Source organism: Mesocricetus auratus, unplaced genomic scaffold (genome assembly GCF_017639785.1).
Source record: "Mesocricetus auratus isolate SY011 unplaced genomic scaffold, BCM_Maur_2.0 Super-Scaffold_100024, whole genome shotgun sequence".
Lineage (NCBI taxonomy): Eukaryota > Metazoa > Chordata > Mammalia > Rodentia > Cricetidae > Mesocricetus > Mesocricetus auratus.
In genome coordinates, this window is record NW_024429205.1 from 21,797,137 (window position 1) to 21,816,497 (window position 19,361).

General features: G+C 53.2%; 1 protein-coding gene and 1 long non-coding RNA gene across 8 annotated transcripts in view; one reads left to right on the plus strand and one right to left on the minus strand.

Annotated features, from left to right (window-relative positions):
- Window positions 1–1,898: 1,898 nt before the first annotated feature.
- Window positions 1,899–5,310, minus strand: LOC106021419. 2 transcript variants are annotated; one of them, XR_001196695.3, is made up of 4 exons: window positions 5,112–5,310; window positions 4,172–4,554; window positions 3,750–3,888; window positions 1,899–3,455 (listed from the first exon to the last, which is right to left on the minus strand). It is a non-coding gene; the product is annotated as an uncharacterized LOC106021419 (long non-coding RNA). The 2 variants fall into 2 exon arrangements; XR_005870791.1 differs by having other exon boundaries at window positions 3,750–4,554; window positions 5,112–5,305.
- A 48-nt stretch (window positions 5,311–5,358) lies between these two features.
- Window positions 5,359–19,361, plus strand: part of Togaram2 (TOG array regulator of axonemal microtubules 2) — a 57,158-nt gene continuing 43,155 nt past the window's right edge. For 2 of the 6 annotated variants that reach the window (XM_021229251.2, XM_040730841.1), the window contains exons 1-5: window positions 5,376–5,586; window positions 6,237–6,342; window positions 14,314–14,452; window positions 16,605–16,718; window positions 18,553–18,837. In XM_021229251.2, coding sequence (XP_021084910.1) covers window positions 14,425–14,452; window positions 16,605–16,718; window positions 18,553–18,837 — 427 coding nt within the window. In that variant the 5' untranslated portion in view covers window positions 5,376–5,586; window positions 6,237–6,342; window positions 14,314–14,424. Of the gene's footprint in view, window positions 5,587–6,236; window positions 6,343–14,313; window positions 14,453–16,604; window positions 16,719–18,552; window positions 18,838–19,361 lie in introns of all 6 variants that reach the window. The other 4 variants (XM_040730838.1, XM_021229253.2, XM_040730840.1 and 1 more) reach the window with 4 other exon arrangements.

A 19,361-nucleotide genomic window follows, 5' to 3' on the forward strand; every position in this document is an offset into this window, starting at 1 on the left:
GTTCTGAATTAGAGCTGTGTGTTAAGGAGTTGACCCTCTTCTCCTCCAAGCTCCTGAGCCTCTGGCCGTCATGGCTTGTTCTGTTGATGGCTGAACGGGGCTATAACAGTCCTCTGCCATCACCTTTGCTTATGAGATACGTTCTGGAAGCTCCTCTTTGGGCCTGCAGAATTAACCCTTTGTCATTCATTGTGTGATCCTTTAGGGACAGCGGCTTTTCCTCTCCAGCTGCTTTCAGGGCCCTTCCTGAGCCCTGATGATGGCACGCCCTTGGGAGGCTGTGGCTTGCTGACACCCTTCCCTAGGGTGCTGAAGAGACCCGGATCTTTTTTTTTTTTTTTTTTTTGGGTTTTCGAGACAGGGGTTCTCTGTGTTGTTTTGGAGGCTGTCCTGGAACTCGCACTGTAGACCAGGCTGGCCTCGAACTCACAGAGATTCTCCTGCCTCTGCCTCCCGAGTGCTGGGATTAAAGGCGTGCGCCACCAACGCCCGGCGACCCGGATCTTAAGTGGGCATGGCATTTCCCTTTACAGCTGGCCCCAGGCTTCGGTCCATGTGGGTCAAATCTGACTTACTCCGGCAGTGGCTCTCAACGAAGATGTAATCCGGGTTCACGTGGGTCAGATTGGGTTCATCAGTGCAGGGAGTGGGGGTGTGCCAGGCTCCATGTTAGTGACCACATACTCCTCTCAGCACCCGAGGCTGTCACAGCGTCACTGATGGAGTCGATCGCTCCACTCAGAAAGCCGTCAGCTTCGACTCAAGCCCACCTCCCTCACCACAGTAATGAAGGCCTCACCATTCTTTTTATTTATTTATCTATCTATTTATTTATGTTTCACATTCCAATCCCAGTTCCCCCTCCCTCTCTGCTTCCACTCTCCCCACTCCCCCCTCCTCCCATCTGCTCCATAGAGAGGGTAAGGCGTCCCCTAGGAGGTCTACTAAGTCTGTCCCATCATCTCGTTGAGGCAGGGCCAAGGCACCTCGCCACCCCCACCACTGTGTCTAGGCTGGGCATGGTATCTCTCCATATAGAATGGGCTCCACTAAGTCAGTCTGTGCATTAGAGTTAGATCTTGGACCCACTGCCAGTGGCCTCATATATTGTTCCAGCCACACCATTGTCACCTATATTAAGGCAGTGTAGTTCAGTCTCATGCAGGTTCCCCATTTGTCAGACCTGAGGCAGTGATCTCTCACTAGCTCGGGTCAGCTGGTTCTGAGGGTTTTCCCATCATGGCCGTGACTCCTTTGTTCATATTATCTCTCCTCCCTCACTTCCATTGTGCTCCGGGAGCCTGCCCCAATGGTTAGTTGCTCACCAGTCATTCTTGATCCAGTGGCTCAGAACGGTTTCATCTCTCGATTTCCACCATCACTCTTTACTTTTGTTCAGTTTCATTTATGTATTAATTATGGATTCATATTAGTATTTTTCATTTCTTCTTTCCACCCACAATTTTCTGATGACCACAATCCTCCTGTCTTCTCCATTCCTATCCCTCCCCATCTTTTATTCTATCATGCCTGTCATATCTACGCCACCCTGTCCATCTGTCCGTCCCATTCTCTCCTATTCTATTCCACAGACTCCACCCTGTGACTTGTGCTCTTCCTGCCAGCCGCCTGGCTCCCATTGCTGCTTTAGCCTCCAAATGGCACAGGAGACGCTATATTAATTATGAAGCTGTTGGACATTTTCTATTGTTTCTTATTGGCTAGCCCTGACTTAATTATTAACCCATACTTACTAATATATGTTTCTACAAGGACTTATCTTTCCAAGGACGGCATCCTGATCTGTCCTCTTCCCCAGGATCACATGGTGATGACTCTCTTTACTACATTTCCCAGAATCCTCTGTGACTCCTAGTCCCATCTATCTTGCTTCCCTATTGGCCAACAGTGCTTTATTCATCAATATATACATAGAAGGACTTCCCCCATCACCACCCCATCCCATACTATCCTCCACCCTGTGTGAAGCTGAGGGAAGCATCCTCCTTAAAATCCTTTCCTGCGGCTGTGGGAGGCCAGGTTCTGAAGGGAGGGGCTGTGGTTAGGGGGCAGGAGTGAGATTTTGGGGACCATGAGTGGCAAGGTCAGTTTGGAGGTGGTGCCACTTGTCTCTGCCTCTCTGCCTGAGAAGGGACATGGAGGAGTGGGGAAGGTCAGCCATTTCTCCAGCCATGGGAGGTCACCCAGTGTCTGAGGCTCTTAGTCATCAATGGCCGTTTGGAAGCCTATGGAGGGCAAGGGGCTTCATCAGAAACCAGAGTAAAATCAGTGACAGAATAGGAGCAGAATCCCTCCTGTCCCCTTGTAGATTCCTCTCCATCTGTCCTCAGTTGTCCCTGGCAGGTATCACATGAGACAAGGCGTGAGGAGGCATGTCCCACACTTTCTATGCTTCTGCGCCGTGTGTTTCAAGTCCCCTCCAGCTGTGGCTGAGAGCATCCTGGTTTGTGGCGGGAAGAGTCAAGAGGGGCAGGACTTCACAACCCACAGTGTTCAGAACCCAGGTTCTGCAGGTTGGAGACACGGTCTGGTCTTGGGGACAGCCCTGTGTCTAGAGAAGAAGACTTCTCTGGGTTTCACGGTCCCCAGTCCCACCGGAGTCAGATCTGTGTCTCTGTACAGCCCTGGATGGCCTGGAACTTTCTTGGGGGAGTCTGGATAGTGAGGGATGGCTTCAAGAGATACAGGAGGTGGCACGGGCCCCATGATTCCCAGGGTAGCATGTGTGGTTGGCTGGCTGTGCCGGGAGCCAACGGATGAGGGGGGTTCCTTGTGAAAAGTGGGTAGGGAGGATCTTCAGGTGAAAAGAAGGGGTCTACGCAGTGGTACCCCAGACACATCCGTGCAGGACATAGTCCCTAGGCTGAGCCTGGCTGTGTGATTCACAGGCTGTCTTATACCTTGACCCAGGTAGTACCCAGTAGGGCACATGTTCAGGACACCTACATCTTCCTAGATGTGGATGCTGACCCACTTCCCAGGTTGGCTAAGAGGCTCCTTGGTGACATATTAGGCCCCACCCAGTGGTTCTCAACCTGTGGGTCACGACCCCTTTGGGTGTTGCGTATCAGACACCCTGCTTATCAGACGTTTACATCAGGATTCACAGCAGTAGCAGCATGGCAGTTATAAAGTAGCAATGAACACGGTCTTACGGTTGGGGAGGACAGCAACATGGGGAGCTGTGTTAAAGGGTGGCGGCATCAGGAAGGTTGAGAAGCTCTGGACTAGGGTCAGCGCTGAGTTGTCTGCCACCGACTAGAGTTGTCAGTCTGGGAAGTGACAAGGTATTGATCACTTCTTGACAGGCTTCCAAGGTGGGAGACGGGGTGAAGCTCTTCTTGAATGGCCGTGACCTTCAAGCTCTTCCGTTAATTTATTTCATTCATACGGAAGTTACTGTGAGCCCGGCTTGGTGGCACACACCTTTAATCCTAGCATTTGGGAGACAGGACTGTGAGTGTCTCTCTGCAGGTTCAAGGCCAGACAGGAGTATATAGAAAATCCGGGACAGTCGGGGCTACATTGAGAGTTCCAGGCCAGTCTGGTAACAAAGAAAGTTCTAGGACAGCCAGGGCTACATAGAAAGTTTCAGGACAGCCAGGACTACAAAGAGAGAGAGAGTCCTAGGACAGAATGGTCTACATGGAGAGTTCCAGGCCAGTAAGGGCTACCTAGAAGGGGCGGGGGCGGGGAGGAGCTACTGCAGAGGTGATGTGGGCAGGTACCTTGGAGGTGATGCAGGTCTGCGCGGATAATAAACCTTCGGGGTCTTCCTCGCTTGCTCAGGGGCAACCTGTGCTCTCTCCATGTCTTCTGTGCCTGCCGGACACCGGGTGGCTCAGGTCACCCTGGAGAAGCTTGATGCTCCAGTCCCCAGAGGAAAAAGAAGGCAAAGGGAGCAGAGGGACAGAGGGGAAGGAGAGTAGAGTCAGGGGTGCTGTGTGGTCTTCCTTCAAGGTCCAGGGCTGGGAAGGATCCTGGCGGGGGTGGGGATGGGGTACCGTCCGGGAACTCCCATCCAGGCTGGCGTGTGGGATGAGTTTGGGGAGGTGAACATTTGGCTTCCCCGGACACAGAGTCCTTCCTGTTCTGTGCCCATCCGTTCTGCATGCTCACGGCTCTTTCACTTACAAATTGCATAACTTACCAGGCCTCAGTTTCCCATCCGTAACATTGAGTTTCTTCATATTTACCTCCCACGGAGAACCCAAATTCAGCCCGCGTCCAGAGGAGGTCCTTCTTTTAGGGGCATCTGCAGGGGAAGCTCGGGAATGGGGCTCAGTTAGCCTTAGAGGAGGCCCGCTGGCGCCCTCTGGCGGGACGAGCGCTCTGTGCAGGTAGACCCAGTTCTCCGTTCTCTCTGGCAGCCACCCTTGGCCTCCCTGGGCGCCTCGGAGGAAAGCGGGCATTGGATGACAGCTGTTCAGCAGCTAGGCTTCCCGGAGGCGAGGCAGCCTGCCCCAGACTCCTCTGCTCTGTATTCTTGTGTCCGCCAAGCTGACTCCTCCCTGAGAACTTGAAGGGGCTCGCCTAAAAATAAAATAAAGTAAAAAAAAAACCCTTAGTCTTTGGGTGAGCGGCTCTCTGGAAGTTGTATGAGACCTCTGCTGCTCCTCTGTAAGCCTTGGGGTGGGGGGTGCTGAGGATCAGAAGCGGGCAAGGCAAGGGGCAGGAGCTGCCGTCTGAGCGGCTGACACACCAGTGTGGCGGCTCAGTGAGGAAGCACACGCAGGATTACAGACTTTGTATTTCCCGCCAGGGGTACCTGAGTGGGGGGAGACCACGGCTTTCTGTTACGTAAATATTTCTGGAGAGATTAACATCGGGCTGGCTTCCTTCTAGATCTAGACAAACCTCCTGGCAGCTCTTTAATCCTGGCATCAACTCTACTGAGCGAGTACTATTTTATGCCCACCCATTTTATAGGTGGGGAAACTGAGGCTGGCACAAGAAGGGCACAAGAAAGCAACAGCAGAATCAGGATCAGACCTGGCTCTGCAGTTGCTGCCTACCCTGCTGGCCTCTGCCTGTGGAGACAGGCTAGCGAGCATGGCCCCTGGGGCCCCGGGCCACGTGTACAGGCTCACCTGCCTGTGGCTCCTGCCTCCCTCTGCGGCATGCTTCTGGATGCAGCCAGCGCACAGTGGAGCCCAGCTGGCTCCGCACGCTCCTGCGCTGCCCCCTCCCTCCAGGTTGGCCACTGGGGCATGGGCAGCACCTGGGGGAGCCGCAGGGGACAGGAGACCGAGGGGAAAAGTCTCAGCTCCGCTTCTCCCCCACACAGGGACCTGGACTCCTTCAGAGAGCGGTTGCCATGCAGCGGTGTTTATTCCAGAGGAAGCTGGCAGAGAGCAGGCGGGCGCCAGTCCTGGCTGTGGCGGCCTTGAGCCTGCTTGGACGGGAGTCCGTGGCCTGGGACTCCTAAGCTGGGCCAGGGCCAAGGCAGGCCAGGTGGGTGCTGCCCCGACCCTGCCTCCCTAGATGCAGGGGCAGCGTGGTCTCCGGGGAGACTAAGGACCCTGGATTCCGCCACTGACAGGGCTTTGGGCTCCGGATGGAGAGGTGAGAGGTGTTCACTGAGCGGTTTGGACGGGGGTATGACCTTCTGAAGTCCCTGGAAGGAGGGACAGACCCCTCACCTGGAGCAAGCACATATCACGTCGTGAGGGGGAGGGGAGCTGTGCGGCTGTGGGGGATCCTTGCCCCTCTCTGGGCTTCTCTAAATGAGGCCAGACTTGCGGACTGACTCAAAGAAGCAGGACTGCCCTGGGCTCCTTCCCTTCCCTGCAGGGCTGCCCTGGGCTACTTCCCTTCCCCAGGGTCGTGGCCTTAGGCAGTGGCTGGTTCTTCCCTGGGGGTGTTGAGGATGACTGTGCCAGCAGGGGTGGGGACAGCGCTGACCTCGGGGACCAGGGCACCGGTTACAGCGAGGGTTTTGGAACCATTCTGCTCCGGGTTTGAATTCTAACACCGGATGCAATGTGCTGAGGCCCTTCTGAGCCTCAGTTTCCTTGTTAGGCCTCTCCTGACCCTGCTTTTGAGAGTGGAGATGGGGGTGGGGATTATGGGACTTGGTTAGGCCACTGACTGGAAGGAAGAGGAGATCAGCTCGCTTCTCGCTGGACCCATCTTGGTCTCTCTAGGAGGACACATTGGTAGGGGATCCGGAAGGGCGATTTGCTTATTTTTATTTTGTCTTTTTTTTGAGGCAGGGTCTCATGTAGTCCAGGGTGACCTCAAAATTTCTATGAAGCTGAGCACGGATGACCTTGAACTTGTGGTGTCCCTGTCTCTACCTCCAGAGTGCTGCGAACACAGGTGTGTGTGCCACTCTGCCTGAGCCTCCGAAGGCTGGGTCTCTCTCAGAAAGGAGAGGGCTAACAGGGCTTCCACCTGCTCCAGCATCAGTGGGACTGCCACAGACCAGGTGGGGAAGTGACAGGCCCGTAGCAGGGACTTCCTGAGTTAGGCGAGTCCTATGCTGTTTGCACAGTTGGCTGAAGTTCAGTCCGGGGAGCAGCGGATTTGACACGGGAAGAGTGAGGTGGAGGGTAACGGACAGGGGGACGGGCTCTAGAGAAACCTGCCTCTGAGGCAGCAATAGCCCTCCTGTCATCCCCCAGGGCCACCATCGTCGCAGACAGAAAGATATGGCTTATGACCCACACGCAGTAGCAAAGTGAATGCTGACGGGCCACTGCCCGCGTCAAGACAGACATCGCAGATCCCAGAACCACGGGAACCTTTCCTTGTCCTTGACACAGCCCCTCCTTCCCAGGGCTCATCACTCTCCTAGTTCCTCCTTGCTTCACTACAAAGCCCACCACCCACGTATGCATGCCCGAGGACCCGGGTCACTCTTGCCTCCCTCCTAGTGTTTGTAAACAGTGTCATGGCCCATCGTCCCTTGGCTTCCTAATGGCTTCCTCCACTAAACACGCTGCTGTGGTCATCCTTGGTACTGAATCATTTGTGTTCCCTGCTGTGACGTGTGAATGGTGCACATTTGGATTGCTTCCAGACTCGGTGGTGAGCCACCTCTCCGAGACTGTGAACATTCTCCCACTTCTCCCCTGGATTGCATGCCCAAGATTGCCTGTGGGCAGACAGACATGCAGGACGGGAGTTACTGGCGCGGTGTGAATGCGTCTCAAGCTCTGTTAGAGAAAGTCAGCCGGAGTCCAGGTGAAGGCCCATGTGCAACTCGCTCGCGGCCAGCACGGGTTCCCATCACTCTCCTCTCATGGGACCTCTTCTCATCTTAATGTACGCCAATGTTTGTGGAGCAGGGGCCACACCACATTTCTGGTGTTTCCATGGCCACCAGGGGGATGGGCACCTGGTTTTCCTCTTTCCCATTCCCTTTGCCTGGAGGTCCTGCTCTCCTCCACTCCCTGCTTTCTTAGCCCTGTGTGCAGCTGTGGACTGATGTTTTCCTCCCCACTTGCTCTTCCATTCCTGGAGGCCAGTCACCAGCCAGTGTTGTTACTTCTCTGCTGCCGCAGGCCTGGGCTCCAGGGTAGCTGCCTGGAAGCTGCGATTTCCACTCGGCCTGCTTCAAACCCTTTGCTTCTTGGGTCCACTCATCTTCCTCCTCACTCTGGGATTTCTCTTCCGTCCTAGGTTAGAAAACAGTGGCATTCCACAAAAGTGCCCTCGGTGTCCCAGGTAAACCCCGGTCTTTGACAAGTGGGCCCCTGCTAGGACAGTTGGCATTCTCCTTTAAAGTTTTTGTTTGACTGTTGTTAAATGTGCATGTATATGATATATGTGTGAGTCACATGTGCAGAGGTCAGAGGACAAGTTGCCGGAGCCCTCTCTCCCCTTCTACTGTAGATCCTGGGGACTGAACTCAGGTCGTCTGACTTGTGCTGCAAGAACTCTTACTCTCTGAGCCACCGCATTGGCTCAACTCTTTGTTTCCCCATGATTGGCCTTTGGTTAAAGAGCAGAGCTGTAGTCCGTTCCCCAAGGGTCCTGAGGAGAGTTCTGGGCTGTGACAGGCAGGCATTCAGATTGATTAGTGGATGCAAGTGCTCTGACCTTGCTTGGACAGACGTTCAATCCCTTCTCATCCTCTCCCAGGCCTCTGGGATCCTGCCCAGGCCCACGGGCCGCAGCTGGGTGATTTGAGCCCCAGAGACTGGATGAGGTTCTTGGACAGCCAACCCGTGCAGAGGCATGCCAGGTACCGCTGTGCCCTGGTGACGATTGCAGAGGCCTTGGTGGGAGCTAGAGAGGGGAGTTCCCCCATTCCCACTGAGGCCTTGCCGGCCGGTGACCACTCCATGTCTGGCAGGGTGTGTTCCCGGGATCAGCACCGGCTGTCCACACAGCCTTGAGTTTGTGTTGATGACCGTGTTCCCTCTGAAGTTCACACTGAGTCCCTGACACCCCTCCCCTGGAGGAGGACCTTTGTGGGGGTCATTAAGTTCAGAGAAGGTCACGACGGTGGAGTCCCATGAGAGGATGAGACCAGAGAGCTTGCTCCTTCTCTGGTATGTGGGAACACCAAGAAGGGGCAGCCTTCTGTAGCTCAGCAAGTCCTCAGCAGGCCCGGGGTCATCCATCTCCTTGACCTTGGCCTTTCCAGTGGAAACCATGTGAAATTCTATCTGTTGTTTAAGGCTGCACTCTGCAGGCTTCTCCAGAGCAGACAGCCGATACTTGGTGCCCCTCTACAAGGGGAGGGGACAGTTGACCTCCCAACTACCTTCTCTTCCCTCAAATTCCCCAACATATCTCCCTTGCCTGTGTCATGTCCTTTTCTTTTCTTCTCTTCTCTTTTCTTTTCCTTTCTTTTCTTTTGGTTTCTCAAGACAGGGCTTCTCTGTGTAACAGTTTTGGCTGTCCTGGAACTTGATTTGTAGACCAGGCTGACTTTGAACTCAGAAATCCTCTTGCCTCTGAAGTTCTAGAGTTAAAGGCATGTGCCGCCACCTCCTGACCTCACGTCCTCTTTAATGACCCGCTGAGTCCGCTTTGCACTGGAATGTTGACTGCTGTTGCCGACTTGACCTGGTTCAGGTGACCATAGCTGTAGTGAGTTCTTGAGTGTAACGGTTACAGAAGCGTGTCTCACGGCACTCCTCCATCCACCAACTCCAGTCTCCCTTCTCCTTCTTTGATGCGCCTGAGCCTTGGGGAGATTGAGGTGGGTGTCTCATTTACGGTTGAGCACTCAAGACCTATTATATTTTCTGAGTACTCTTCTGTTTTTTTTTCAAGATTTATTATTATTTATTTAGGTGTGTATGTGTGTGTGTGTCTGTCTGTCTGTGTGTCTGTCTGTCTCTGTGTGCATGTATATAGGTGCCTGCAGAGGCCCAAAAGGAGGTGTCAGATCCCTTGGAGCTGGAGTTACAGGCTGTTGTAAGCGGTCAGCTGTGGGTTCTGGGAACTGACTTTGAGTCCTGTGTAAGATCAGCAAGCACTTTTAGTAGCTGAGCCTGCTCTCCAGCCCCTTGAGTACTCCTGATAACCCCGTTAAAGAGATGCTTTTAATTCCATTTTGCTGAGAAACAGAAGTCCATAGAGGTTTACTAATGTGCCCGAGGCCACGTGGTCTGGGGGTGGTGTGCTGTTGGCTCCTGAGTGAAGAGTCTGAAATTCAGTGTGCCAGCATCCACAGAAACCACTAGCTTGGGCTCTTCCGACACAGCGCTGTGGCCTTGGTTCATTACCTAGCCTCGTTGAGTCTCAGCCGCCTTGCCTATAAAGTGGCTGTCATGACATCTACTTTCTTGCGCTATTTCCGGGGTATGTAGCATTCTTGGAGGCATGTAAGTAAAGGGTCTGATGCACAGCAACATGGGTCTGAGGGACATTAGGTTCCTTCATTTAAGTTTTCCTTGGCAAGACTACCCATGATGACATGCTCCTACCTAGAATTCATTCATTTAGCAACATCACTAACATTTATTGAGTTATTACTAAGCACCAGGTGCTGTGTTTGGCCCTTTGTATACCCTTGGGAGTGTGTACATGTGTGTGTGTGTGTGAAAGTGTGTAGGTGCTCATCACATTAGCTTCTTTCTCTCCCACCAGCTCATCACTCCGTGTCCCCAAATGTACAGTTGACATTGGATGCCCTCACTCACTGGCCATGTTATCTTCTGACCATGTTACCTCACTGAGCATGGCACTTTCTATCTGTCTAGACAGTTGGTCAGCGAGCCTCAGACATCCTTCTCTCTCTGCCTCCCCAGCTCTGGGATGACAGGTGTGTGCTGCCATGCCCAGGTGTTTTTATGCGGTTTCTGGGGATTGGAACTCAGGTCCTCACGCTTCCGTAGCAAGCTTTGTGCCGACTGAGCCAGCTGCTGTGCCTTTGTTAATTGCAGTGATGCCCAGCTGCGCTGGTCACTAACGAGGGGCCAGACCTCACGTTAAGTGACCATCTCTGATATTGACTAGGTCGGGCTTGTCAGGGTTCTCTCTTTCTGCAGAAGCTGGGGTTTAGAGAGCTTCAGCAATGCGCTTCAGTCACACTGCGCTCGGGGCGGGTGTGATCTCACTCACCTTTGTGTCCTGGTCTTTGGGGGTGTGGTGGGCTGGAGTGGGGGCCAGACCTCCAGCAACAGCTGGGAAAGTAGAGTCCCCAGGCCACCTAAGGGCTCCAGGGTCTTCTCTGGAGGACTGTGGCTGGGATGCTTCTGGGTAGCGGCTTGAGGTGTATGTCATCAGAGGCTGGCTGCTCCTCACCCCCTGCCCCCCCCCATGAGAGAAAGCACGATGCAAGGAAAAGTCTTCAATTCAGCCTATACCCTGTCCACACCATCAGGCAAGTCTTGATCCTCTTTTTTAATTTTCTGCATCCGAGCCAGAGTCCTAGTGCAGGGTCTGTAAACTTCTGTTCCTTGATTCTACCAAAACTGTTGCTTCCAGAGGCCCAACCCAGACTCTGTGCCATGGCCACTACAGCCTGCGTTTGGAATGTCTTTCTTTCTTTGACCGGTTGACACCGAGACAGGCCCAGCAAGGCTGTTTTCCTGCAGCTGACATCCCAGACTACGGTGTGGTTCCCCGAGGTGCCTACCTGTCCAGATACTGCGAGTGTGCCTTCGTTCCTCCTGGCGTGACAGTGATGCTTATTCTGACTGGTGTGACAGTGTGACAGTGCCCGTCCCACAGGGGGCGACAGGGAGCATCCATCCACTCCCTTCCCCTGCTTTGTTCTTCCTGCCTGAGACAGGAAGTACTCACATAAAACACGGGCTCACAGTGTGGAGGCCAAAGGGGCATCTGAGCTGGGGACTCAACACTCCAGAGACTGAGATAGGAAGATCTTGAGTTCCAGGCCAGCCTGGGCTACATATTGCGATCCTATTTCAGAAAAGAAAAATAAAAGCACTCGTGTATGCTCGTGTGTGTGTGTGTGTGTGTGTGTGTGTGTGTGTGTGTAAAATCGAGTGTGAACTTTCTGCCTGTCTCCTCCATGTAATCAGTCTGCTGTGGGAAGGTCATCTCCATTGTAACTTTAAAGATGGCATGAGCGAGCGTTTGTGTTTTGTTTTGCCCTGCCCTGCTGCCTGGGCTGTTTGCTGTTCTCTTTGGGACAGCAGTTCCCTGGGAAACAAGGTGAGCATAGCTCTGGCCTGGCTCTGTGGTCTGCGTGGGGCACAGGGGCAGCTGCAGTTTGCTCTTGAGGCTGACACGCTCCAGAGTCAAAGACAGCTTTGTTTCCTGTCTCCTTGAAACCCGAGTCCCTTCTGTCCTGTAGCTTCATTCCTTCAGTATGGCCACCACGGAACCCCGTCACCACAGTTTTGTGGAAAAGGAGCATACAGTGTTTATTTGAGGGAAACTGAGGCTGAGCGTGAACGAATCGGCTTCCTGGGACAACATGGTCCATGGAGGAGTGAGAATAAGATCCTGGCTATTAGAATCTGCGGGCTCACTGAGCCCTTCAGGTTGAGGTTGGATTAGCCAACAGGTAGAGAGCTTAAGGCCAGAGCAGTGTCATGTGAACTCTACCTAGGGGACAGGGGCTGAATGGCCGCTGAGCTAAATCCAGAGCTTTGTCTGTGTGCGATGGAATTCCTCCTTCTGACGTCTGTTCTAGACAGGAATCTTTTTGTTTGTTTGTTTTTTGAGACAGGGATTCTCTGTGTAGTTCTGGCTGTCTGGAACTCGCTCTGTAGACCAGGCTAGCCTCGAACTCACAGAGATCCGCTTGCTTCTGCCTCTCCAGTGCTGGAATTAAAGGTGTGTGCCACCACTGCCCGGTTTAGGGACAGGGATCTCTGGCTTCCCACCATACCCTGGGCCTGAGTGGAATTCCTGGGCTGAGGGTGGGGTGCCACTCCTGGCTGTCACATGGGGCGTGGCTGCTCGTTCATCAGCTATTGTGGCCTCCTCCTCTTGGGGAGCTGCCTGGGAGCCCCTGCTCTGTGGATCTTTGGGGACTGAGGGGCTGAAGATGTGCACTTGCCTGGGCCTCAGCAGGACTGCTTGACGGGTGCACCATGGGAAGCTAGGTGATGGCCCATCGTTTCCTTCCTGTGAGTTCCCAGGGACACAGAGGAATGGGGCTGACTCAGCCTGTGGACATTCTGACTTCCAGGAGGTAGCCGTCGAGGACAGTTCTATGCACAAGGCGTTGCAGTAGCAGGGCTATAAGAAGCTTACAGAGTCTGTGCTCTTGGGCAACTCCAAGTGGTCTGCTTAGAAAGGAGCACTTTGAGTAAACTGAGGCACTGATAACTGCCTTGACAACCTAAGGTGAGGGAGGAGGCTCAGCTCTTACTATAGGATGGACCTGAACTGTAGGCGGGGCTCAGTCCCGTTTGAACATCAAAAATCACTTTGGAGTAGAAAGAACAGACAGACACATTCTTGTAGCAGGCCTACTAGAATAATTCAGTGTGTGTGCCTGTGCTCGAGAGTGTGTGTGTGCTATAATTTTAATCAGACTCTAGGTGATGGAGAGCCTCTGCCTTGGTTGTGGGCAGGAGTGTGGATGAATGTGGATTATTTACCCAGACTGTGCACACTGTGCATCCTCTGTTGAGAGCCAACCCTTTGGGCCTCCAAAGCCCCAGACTCTGGCCCAGAGTGGTCCTGGCTGAAGCTGGTGGCCTGGCCAGCATGTTGAATCTTTCTCACCGCTCTGGCTGAAGAGTGGGTGTTGTCTTTGTGGACTAGGATCTTTCCCTTTGGCCTGGAAGAGGCGCTGTGTCTCTCAGGCCTTCCTGGCTGCTGCCGTCACTATGTGGTTAAATCTTTCTCATCCTTGCAGTCACTAAGGAAAATTCTGGGACAGAGGACCCAACTGGCACAGGGAGGGCTGGGTCTGGTCTGGGTCAGGGCTGGGTCTGGGCAGTTGGCTGAGCCTCAGTCAACCTGTTGGGCCAGACGTTGGCAGGGCTTCCCCTGCCTTCCGGAACTGGGGCAGGGTCTGTGGCAGGGCTCTCAGTTCCTGAGCTGCGGGTTGTTGCTCAACAAAAGGACGCTGCCACAGTGTTCTTACCTGTCCCCAGACGGTGTCTGGAGGGAAACACTCTCAGGAGTGTGACACTGGGAGGCCCAACTCTGTCCCTAACCAGGTGTGGCCATGCCTAGCCGCCGACTGTCGCCCTGTTTCAAGAAGAAATCCATAAAACTGTGTGGGTTGCAGAGCCTGCTGTGAGACCCCTGTCAAAGAGAAAGAGAAGTTCAGTCAGGGGCAAGAGCTGATGGCTGACCTGAGGGCGGGGAGGAAGAGGCTCAGAGTGGCCAAGCCCAGGTAAACAAAATGGCCAGGGCGGCTAAGAGGGTTAGAGGTGCAGCTTGTTCAATGAGATGAGAACAAACACCATGCTCTTCTTGCTGGCACAGACAGGCCTAACCTGAAAAACAAAACCAAAAACCCCCAGAAACCTGGAGCACCAGTGTTGGGGAGACTCCACCAACACCCCGAGCTTTAGCTCAGGAGCAGCATACAGCACAGGCTCCAGGCAGCTGCTGAGGAAAGGGCTTTGGAAGAAAATAGAAAGTTCTAGAAAGGAGTGATGGGTTTACACTTTCCCTGAGGCTTGAAGGTGACAGGTTGGTTAGGCTCCATTGAGACTCCTCATAATGAACTTCTCCCCAGGGTCACACGGCCTTAGGACTCGGGGACTGGGGCATTTCTGAGAGAGGGCAAAGGAAAGAGGCCATCCTGGGCCTGGCATTGATCTTTCTACCTCAGCCAGGCTTTGAGTCTGGTGGATTGCTGCAGAGGGTTTAAAAGTGTTTTCTTCCTTCCTTTTCTTTCTTTCTTTCTTTCTTTCTTTCTTTCTTTCTTTCCTTCTTTCTTTTTTTCCACAGGGCCCTGGATGTCACAGGCCAGCACCCTTTGGACCCCTGAGGCCTGCACTCAGGGTCCAGGGACAACTGCCACCTCCAGACAGTCTGGTGGGCACCTTCCCCACCCAGGGCATGGACACCCGCGATGATGTCCCTCCAGGTAGGGAACCTTGATGGGCTGGGAACATTCCTTGCATAGTTCAGGGGTCACGCTCTGCTGGGGAGGTGTGGTCATGTAGCCACTCAACGATCTTGGATGTCTTAGTGGTCTTGACTGTCTGCCTGTAAAGCTCCCTGGCCTGCAGGCGTCTCCAGCTGGCTTTGTGTCTGCTCTGAAACACAGTGGGTTGGTTCCTTGAAGGGTTAATTCCACCTTGTGGCTGTGAGCCTGTGGGTGGCTGGGTCAGGAGACAGTCCAGGCACCCTGGTTTCTGGTGGAAACTGAGGGATTTGCCCCTGCCCCAGATGAGCTGAATATGACTGTCAAGTGTGGAGTTACTACTGACCTCGGATGGGCCCATGTCTCCAGGTGACCCTGGGAAAGAAGGTAGCAGCTGGGATATCTGCCCCACATTGCTACTCACCCAACCCCCCGATCTCTCTTTCTTGAAACAAAAACAAAGAATTAAAAAACAACAACAAGGCCGGGCGTTGGTGGCGCACGCCTTTAATCCCAGCACTCGGGAGGCAGAGGCAGGTGGATCTCTGTGAGTTCGAGGCCAGCCTGGTCTACAAAGTGAGTTCCAGGACAGCCTCCAAAGCTACAGAAAAACCCTGTCTCAAAAAAAACCAAAAAACAACAATAACAACAACAAAAATGAAGAAAAAAATCCAAATAAAACAAAAAGCACACAGCAATAACAGCCACAAAGCAGGGGTTCATTCGGTGCTGGCCGACTGCTCCTGACTGGAGCCTGCCCTGGAGCGCGGTCTACGTATCCGGTGTGACTCCACTGGAGAACACTGATTTTCCCAGTGCTAGCAGGCGTCAGTTGCAGATAGCTTCCTGGTTCGGGGCGTCGTCCTAACCTTGGACGTTGTGTCCCCTTTCCAGGGCTGGAATCTTGTCAGGTCTGACTGTGGGCAGGCATTGTGTGTGCTGTCACAGTCTCTGTGAGTTGGCATGTGTGTCAACCCTGTTGCGTCTGGAAGACGTACCTTTCTTGGAGTCATCCACTTCCTCTGGCTCTCACAACCTTTCTGCCTCCTCTTCCCCGAGGATCCCTGAGCCTTTAAAGGAGGGATTCGGTGAAGACATCTCATTTAGGATGGAGTGTTCCGAAGTCGCTCCCGGTACACTGTCCAGTCGTGGGTCTCTGTATTAAATCCCACCCACTTCAAGAAGTTTCCCTGATGAGGGTTCTGACCCAGGGGTACAGCACCATGCCGTGCTATGTTTCTTTCACTAATAGTAGTAGTAGGCTCGATGAAGGCTTCTTAAAGGGGTGGTCCCCTAGCCGCCACCCTCTTCTTTCCCTGGCTTCTGCTCTGGTTCCTCTCCTACTGGGAAGCCTTTTCATCTCTTCCCTTACTGGGGCTTACTGTGTCATTGCTTATTTTTCAACATCTGTCTGCCACTGGCCTTCCAATCTCCTTACTGGGTCAGCCTTGCTACCCTCTGGTCAATGTGTACAGGCCAGAGTCCCTGCGCGGTGCAGGCACTAGGAGCGAAGGGTGCCATTTGTTAAATCAGGGAGGCTGTGGGGGGGAAGACTAGAGATTACTGATTGAGGCCCTCTAAGAACGAGGCAGGTGATAGATGCTCTGAATCAGGGCTTTGCCAAGACCAAGGCTTCTCAGGTAAGTTCGTTGCCTGTGATGGGTATCAGAGGGTGGTCCAGGGAGAGCACTGAGACACACTGTGACAGAAGTCAGGATTAGGGTCAGCAGGCTTCAGTTTCACTGGCTGCTGGAGGAGGCTGGAGAAAAACCTAACCAAAGGGCTTGACCCAAAGCTGGAAGCAGCTAAAGAGCAGACAGAGGTAGAGAGAGCAGAGAGAGAGGGAGGGAGGGAGGGACAGACGGACAGACAGACAGAAGGGGAGAAATCAGGCATGAGAGAGGAAGCAGGAAGAATTTGATGAGAGGGATACTAGGGAGGCTGGGGCTGGTAGGGTTTATGGGACTTGTTGAGGTCACTTCCTGGCTGGTACCCCCACCAATGGACCAGGCTCTGCCCTTCGTTCTTCTAGAGACCCCAAGTGGAGAACGGTAGTGGGCGTGTGGGTGTATGTACTCCTATCCTTCCTTTATGCCCTAGTTTTGGCCACAGAGGACGCTAAGGTACCATTATTTTGTGATTCTCTTCCCAGCTGAAGTTCTGGCTCCGGTGGCTGTGTACTGTGGGAGTGTTCCTCGGACTAGTGTCGGGCTCCGAGTGCCCCCGCCTGGAAGCATAGACTCTAGTCTTCTTGCTTATGGTGAAGGTACGAACCTGGCCTGGGAACTGGGTCACCACCAGTGACCTTGGTGGCCTCTCTGGGGTCTTTGGCATGGGACGGGAGATGATTTTCTAGAAACTGCCCTGGCAAGGCCACTGACCACAGAGCTGGAACTCAGCCTGGAGGAGATGGAATGGTATCTGGATGCTTGCACATTCTCAAACTATATAGCAGGTGTTTTTGTATCATGGCCCTTGTTTAAAATGCTCCTGGAAGAAGTAGAGGAGCAGAATTCAAAGTCATCCTCAGCCACACAATGAGTTTGAGGCTAACCTGGGTTACACAGACTTTTGTCTAAAAGAAAAAAAATGCTGGGTGGTGGTGGTGCACACCTTTAATCCCAGTACTCCGGAGGCAGAGGCAGGCGGATCTCTGTGAGTTCGAGACACAGGCTGGTCTACAAGAACTAGTTCTAGGAGAGCCTCCAAAGCCACAGAGAAACCCTGTCTCGAAAAACAAACAAAACAAAATGAAATTAAAAACTGGAAATTATGCACTTGTGACCATTTAAATCTGCCAAGACATTTATATACCAACTTTTATATGTGTGGAGTGATGCCTAGTTTTAGAAGTTATTTTAATTAAGGAGTAGAGATGAAACAAAACAAAAGCAAACAGAACCACTGAAACAAAAAGTAAAACAAACAAACAAAAGTCTCCTTAGGTGATGAGGGTCATTGAGGGAGACCCAGGGCTGGGAAGGTGGTGCTCTTGGTGTGGATTAGTTCTTCTGGGAACCTGGGACGCCTCAGACTCCAGCAGGACAGGGCCAGTCTCCCCAGGGGCCTGCACCTCGGGCTTAGGAAGGCAGCGGGGCATGCGTGGCAGGAGATGAGGTCATGAACATGGCGGCTCTGCTCTGGTGGTTGCCTACACTCCGCTCAGGCCCTGTGTCACCTTCTGCTCCCGGACTCTCTGCTCTCTTGTCTGTCTATAGACTGTCAGGGCAGGGCTCAGTCCCTTTGCTCTGAGTGGAAGCTTCCATGGTTCTGGGAAGTTGTATTATCTCAGGGTTGTGGCTGGTCCAGGAGTTTGTCCATCCGTGGGTTGTATGCCAGCTACACTCCAACTTCTGAGCATCAGGTCTTAGGGGTTATGTCCAGGGGTTCCAGGAAGTGAAACAACATGGAAGTGCCTCTGCATGCTCCCTGCCCACGATTCCCCTTGCTCTTCTAGGTTCTAGGACCCCTTTGGGCCCCACAGTCCACCAACACCTTCTACATCATCACAACAGCAAGTGCATTGAACATGTCTCTCCATAACTTAGGGCATATTTCATATTTACCTTGAACCCACTAACAGCATATCATATTGAAAGTCCCTTAATCACAAAGTCTGTGTTCCACTCATCTCTGTCCCTCCACTGACTGGACAATGCTCTGCACACTGACAGTGTCTATTGAATGCTGGATGAAGGAGAAATTGCATGGCTTGAAGTCTACATGTGAGCATGACTTGTTCTGAAGACCCATTGATATTGTTGTCAGTCCTCTAAGGCTGTGTCCTGGAGTCTGCTGAATGTGTTCCCTGGGCAGAGAGCCTTTTTCCTATGTAGTTAGCATTTCTTGCTCATTCTGCAATAAGGCTGCATACAGATCCCCTTTCATTCCTGGAAGACTTCATGATGTGGGTCTCATTCGGGGTTAGGTGTCTCATGGCACCACTGATCTATAAATGGCTCCCAGGAATGACCGAAACACAGAGTGACTGGGTGCATCAGGCATATGGCTGGCTATGGAAGCAATACTAACAAGTTTGCTGGTGCCTAGTGCCACCTGGGGTCTTGGCTGAGAAGCCATCCTCTCTCTGTTTCTCTCAGCCTCTCTGCAGCCAGTGTCAAATGTCCTAAGCAGTGAGAAGCCATCACAACTCTTGAGCGGACACAAGGCCCAGGGTAGCCACACATTGGATGCGCCTTTGATAGGCTGGCAGGCCAGGAATGGCTACCCCAGGAACCTCGGAGCTCTGGCCTTGGGGCCCCACCCTGTGGGAGCTATCCCCTCCATGGAATCAGAGGCCAGCAGTGTGGCCCGGGACACCATCCAGATTAAGGACAAGCTCAAGAAGAGGCGGCTCTCAGAAGGCACGGCAGCATCTTCTCAAGGTGAGCCGTGACCCTGCCACCAGCGGCTCTGAGGTCACGGACTCCAGGTCACCCAGGCTGTGAGGATCAGTAGGTGTTCAGGCTCTTGGGGGTCCGCTGGGGCTGGTCAGTGGGCTTCTACTGATGGGGTGCTGCTCTGCGGGATAGGCAGGGGGCGGGGAGGATAAAGTATAAAAATGCTGGAAGAGGGGCAGCGTGTCTTTTAGGCTAGGTTAGGAATGTCAAGGCAGCTCTACCCCGCCTTGGTATCTGAAGAAGTGAGGAGGGAGAAGGAATCGACCTGTGTCTGCCTGGCACCAGACTGGCATCTTGTGTAAGTGCATAGAACGACTGGGATTCACCAGGAGCTCGGCTGGCACTCTATGGGGTCTATTCCTTGAGTCTCGGTGGATACCTTATTACGCTCACATCTCTGACCAGCACGCAGAGCAGAAACAGCTGAAGGGAAGAAAGGTTTATTTTGACTCACACTTCCAAGCTGGGGTGGGGGAAGCAGGGTGGGGTAGCTCCGTTCACGGCAGTGG